This window comes from Lipotes vexillifer, unplaced genomic scaffold (assembly GCF_000442215.2).
Source record: "Lipotes vexillifer unplaced genomic scaffold, Lipotes_vexillifer_v1.1 scaffold1375, whole genome shotgun sequence".
NCBI lineage: Eukaryota > Metazoa > Chordata > Mammalia > Artiodactyla > Lipotidae > Lipotes > Lipotes vexillifer.
The window spans coordinates 534,305-538,543 of NW_006773119.1; the positions used below are offsets into that span (position 1 = coordinate 534,305).

At 56.5% G+C, this 4,239-nt stretch overlaps 1 protein-coding gene across 1 annotated transcript in view; it reads right to left on the minus strand.

Moving 5' to 3' along the window:
• Nucleotides 1–876: 876 nt before the first annotated feature.
• Nucleotides 877–4,239, minus strand: part of SLC5A9 (solute carrier family 5 member 9) — a 20,944-nt gene continuing 17,581 nt past the window's right edge. The window contains exons 13-14 of the mRNA XM_007448020.1: nt 1,705–1,864; nt 877–1,134 (exon numbers count right to left, since the gene is read on the minus strand). Of these exons, the coding sequence (XP_007448082.1) occupies nt 926–1,134; nt 1,705–1,864 (369 nt within the window). The 3' untranslated portion in view covers nt 877–925. The remainder of the gene's footprint in view (nt 1,135–1,704; nt 1,865–4,239) is intronic.

The window sequence follows — 4,239 nt, forward strand, 5'->3', positions numbered from 1 at the left end:
GGAATGGGACTTTGATCCAGTTGTGGGCATCGGGCAGCTTCCTGGAGGAGGGACACCCAGGCAGGGTCATGGTGTTTTCCAGAGTAGCCAGATGCCTGGCAGGCAGAGGGAGGGGGCACAGGAGCAGCTGTGGGGCCTCCTAGGCTGTCCACGCTTGCTCATAGCACCCAGCAGCCCATCTTGATTCCTCTTGTCTCCAACAAGTCATGTCTTTCCAGCTGGCCTCTAAGTTCCTCAAGGCCCGGAGACTTGGTGCATGTTTGGATGTGAGGTAGGAAGAGGCAGATTTGAGTGGTATCAAAGAGAGCTCCCTGCCCAAATGCCATCTGCCACCACGTTTACCCTCCACCCTGGTCCCTGGTCCCTCGCTCCTTTGGGTCTGACAGCCACCAGTGCGGAGCCACCAGTGAAAGTATAAGGCCTTCCTGGGGAGATTCTCGCTGGAAATAGGTGACCGGGGATTGGGAGCCAGAGAGTAAAGGAGGGAGAAAGGGGAGAGTAAAGGAAGGGAAACGGGTGAGCAAAGATGCGTGAGGATTTCTGCAACTTTCTTGCCACTCTTTTTCTTGTATGTTCCACTTTTTTGACCTCGTGACACATGTAGAGTAAAAGCTCCTGGACAGACTCACCAGAGGGCAGAAATAGTGTTTTTGAGGTAGGAGTGAAAGGTACCGTAGTAAAGAAGAGTTGGAGTCAGGCGACCCAGTGCGAGTCCTGCTGTGTGGCCTGAGCAGACCCAGCGCCCTCTCTGGGCCTCCTGGCTCCACCCTTCAGTGTACTGGCTGGACGGGGTGCTCTTTAGGGGTTCCTGCAGTCTCAGCCTCTGAGGGCTCAGTGTGGACAGCGAGGTGGGAAGGGAGCCTGTCTCCAGCCGGCCAGGCCTGGCTGTGTTTAACCTGCCTTGGCTGATACCAGGCCTGCAGAGTCACGCAAAATAGCCCCAGAGGAAGATGTTGACGGCCAGCAGGAGGACGGCGTTGATGTTGCAGACGCTTCTCCAGAGCGGCTCCTCCTCGATGCTGGTCAGTTTCTGCTCCAGCGCGGCCTTCTCCGCGGGGCTCAGCGCTTGCTCCGGGGCCCGCGAGAGCCCGCACAGCCAGCCCCAGAGCAGCTGTCCCCGGGACCTGCGTGGGGCTGAGGGACAGAAGTCAGAGGGGAGGAAGGCAGGGGGGCGGCAGGGCGAGCTTGGAGAAAGGAGATGATGAGAGAGCAGGGCCGGGACAGAGATGGTGAGAAACCCAAGAAAGGAATGAGGCGCACGGAAGGGGGCAGAGGCAGGGGGAACAGTCAGCTTAGCCCGGGTGCAAGCCGCAGGCTGGGCGCTGAGATGGGGCGCCACGCTGAGCCCCCAAACCGTCATCTAGCGGGAGCATCCCCATGTTGCAGGGAGAGGGGTGTTAAGGGGCGAGGATAACGAACACAGTTCAACCCAGTTCAGAGCGCGTGCCCCGCCTGAGGACCGAGCGGCTCAGCATTAGGAAGCGCACTTCACAGTGATATAAACCAAATCCTTGCGCTACGCTTTATCAGTAATGAGGGCAATATTTCAGCTTACTCGTTTAATAGCCATCTGGGAAGGGAGGAGGTGTGATATTTTGGGGACTCCCTTAGAGACCCCATCCCCAGTGACCCCCCAGATGGGGTGTTTGGGACCCATGACCTGGTGTCCACCCCCACTGCTCCCCCCATGTGCCCTCAGCCTACCTGCAGGCTGTTCCTGGCCGTGCCTGGGGTTCTCTGTCCCTCCGGCCCCTGTAGGACCCTCCCCAGATGGCACGTCCGCTGTCCCTGCGGTGCTCTCCCGCGCCTCCCTCTCCAGCTCAGAGTGAGGGCGGTGCCGTGTCCACCACGTCAGGCGAGCGAGCTGGAAGAGAGCAAACAGCCTCGGCTCAGGGACCCTTGGGAGGAAGTCGGGCTGTAGAAAGAGAGGGGACTCCCCTTCCCGGGAGCCCGGCAGAGCAGCGAGGACAAGAAAGGAGCACAGGGCTGGAGGACGAGGGCTGCCTCTGAGGCCCGACTGCCCCGTCCTTGGAAAATCTGAACTCCCTGCACCTGTTCCATACAGGGCTTGTGCCGGGGGCCGAAAGCACCGCAGGTCAGGCTGGGGCCCTGACCTCCCGCAGCTCACGGGCAGGGAGAAGCAAGGCCGGACACAGGGAGGCAGGCGGCCCACAGCAGCAGCTCCCGAGGTCAGGCTGAGAGGCTGAGACTACGTGAAACTTGTAGGCAGTGGAGAGTCACCGCACGCGGGAAGCAGAGGGAAAGGGCTCAGTTCTGGGCTTCAGGAAGATCTCTCGGAGTGAACTGATGAGATCCAGCCTGGAGACGGTTGCAAAAGTGAAACCAGAAAAAATGAGCATTTGAGGTTACGGGGTGGGGGGCAGTCTCAAGGTTGAGGAGTGAGATCTGCAGGCCGTGGTGACTGACTGGAAGCAGCCGCCGTGGCTCTCAGGGCTGCCCTGGACCTCCAGATGGGTAGGGGTGCCCCTCACGGAGCTCGAGCCGGCAGGAGGACGACTGGGCTTGGTGATGGCGGGAGTGAGAGAGAGAGATAGAGAAAGCCTGGGGGCGGGGGAGTGGTCATTCTCTCACACACACACACACACACACACACACACAAACACACACACACAGCCGGAGCTTGAAGAGCCTGGAGGGCCTCAGAGCAGAGACGTCCACGGATCCCTACAGAATAATGATATTTAAGGGGCAGGAAGAAAATCCCATGAAGATGACAGAGAAGCAGCCAGAAGGGTAGAAAAATATACAGTGAGCAGAAGAGAGGTCTCCAAGATGCAGGATGTGGACAATAGTGTCTGGTTCTCTTCAGAGTTTGCTTGAGATGAAGATGGAGAATTGACCAGTAACAAGGTTGTTGGGAATGTTGGTGTGAGCAATGCCGGAGGGCACTGGGACACCAGGCCGACTCAGCGGGTCGAGGAGTAGATGAGGGGGAAGTGGAGGCTGGCGATGGACACCACTCTTCACAAAGTTTGCTGTTGAGGGTCAGAGAGGGAGACAATTGTACCTGGAGAACAGGAGCCAGGGAGGGGATTTTTAACTGGGAAGGACTTCAGTGTGGGAATGAGACAGCTGACAATGGGGACGCTGAAGGATCAAGTGGTGGGGGGAGATCATTTCAGGGGTGAGCCCCTGGGGAAGTCAGTCTCTTGGTTCACCTGTGAATACGCTGCTTGTTTGTAGGAATTCGTGACACTAAGGGTATAGGTCAATTTGCGAACTCTAAAGGTAAGGAGTGTTATTAATTATTTCCACCCAGTGTTTCAAGGACCAACTTCTGGCATGGGCTCTCTTACGGGCTGAATACTGTTCCCCCCAAATTCATATGTTGAAGTCCTACCCCCCCCCCACACTTCAGAGTGTAACTGTATTCGGAAAGAGGGTCTTTAAAGAGGTGATTAAGGTTAAATGAGGTCTGATGAGTGGGCCCTAAGGACACCAATATGACTGGTGCCCTTAGAAGAGGAGATTTGGACACAGACAGGCACAGGGGAAAGACCACGTGAAGACAGAGAGAAGATGGCCACCTATGAGCTAAGGAGAGAGGCCTCAGAGGAAGCAACCTGACCAACCCCTTGACTCCTGGCCTCCAGACCTGCGAGGAAATAAATCCCTGTCATTTAAGCCACTCACCCTGTTGTACTTTGTTATGGCAGCCTGAGCAAACAAATACCCTTCTGCTCTAAAGAAAAAAGCTTTCCAAAGACTGAGCATCAGTGTCTGAGGACTGGTAAATCCATCAGCGTGGGAGTAGTGAGGGTTTCAACTCGAGCTCTTACTCTGCTAGACTGTTTCTTTTCTCATAAACCTGTTTCTTCAAGGTCCAACTCAAGTGACATTGTTGGGGACCCTCCCCCTCCCCCCAGGGGTGACTACCTCTCCTCTGCCCTTGGCTGCACCCTTTGAGCTTGGGCCTCCTGTACCTTCTCTTGGGAGAGTAACTGTTGGTGTTGGGGTCTTCCTCCCCCGCTACCCATCCTTGCTCCCCACGGGCAGTTGCTGGCAGGGACCATTCATCTTTGTAAGCCCAGTACAGTGCCTGGCACAGAGTAGGTGCCCGCTGAGTAATTTTCCAATTGAATGAATTACTTTTCACTTGGGAATTAACAGCCCAAGGAGCTCACCGTCCCCAGCCATCTGTGATCTCAACTCAGTGGAGTAAAAGTCGATGGTGGAAGTCCAGGCACTGCGGGTAGGGGAACACTTGGGCGGGGGGGG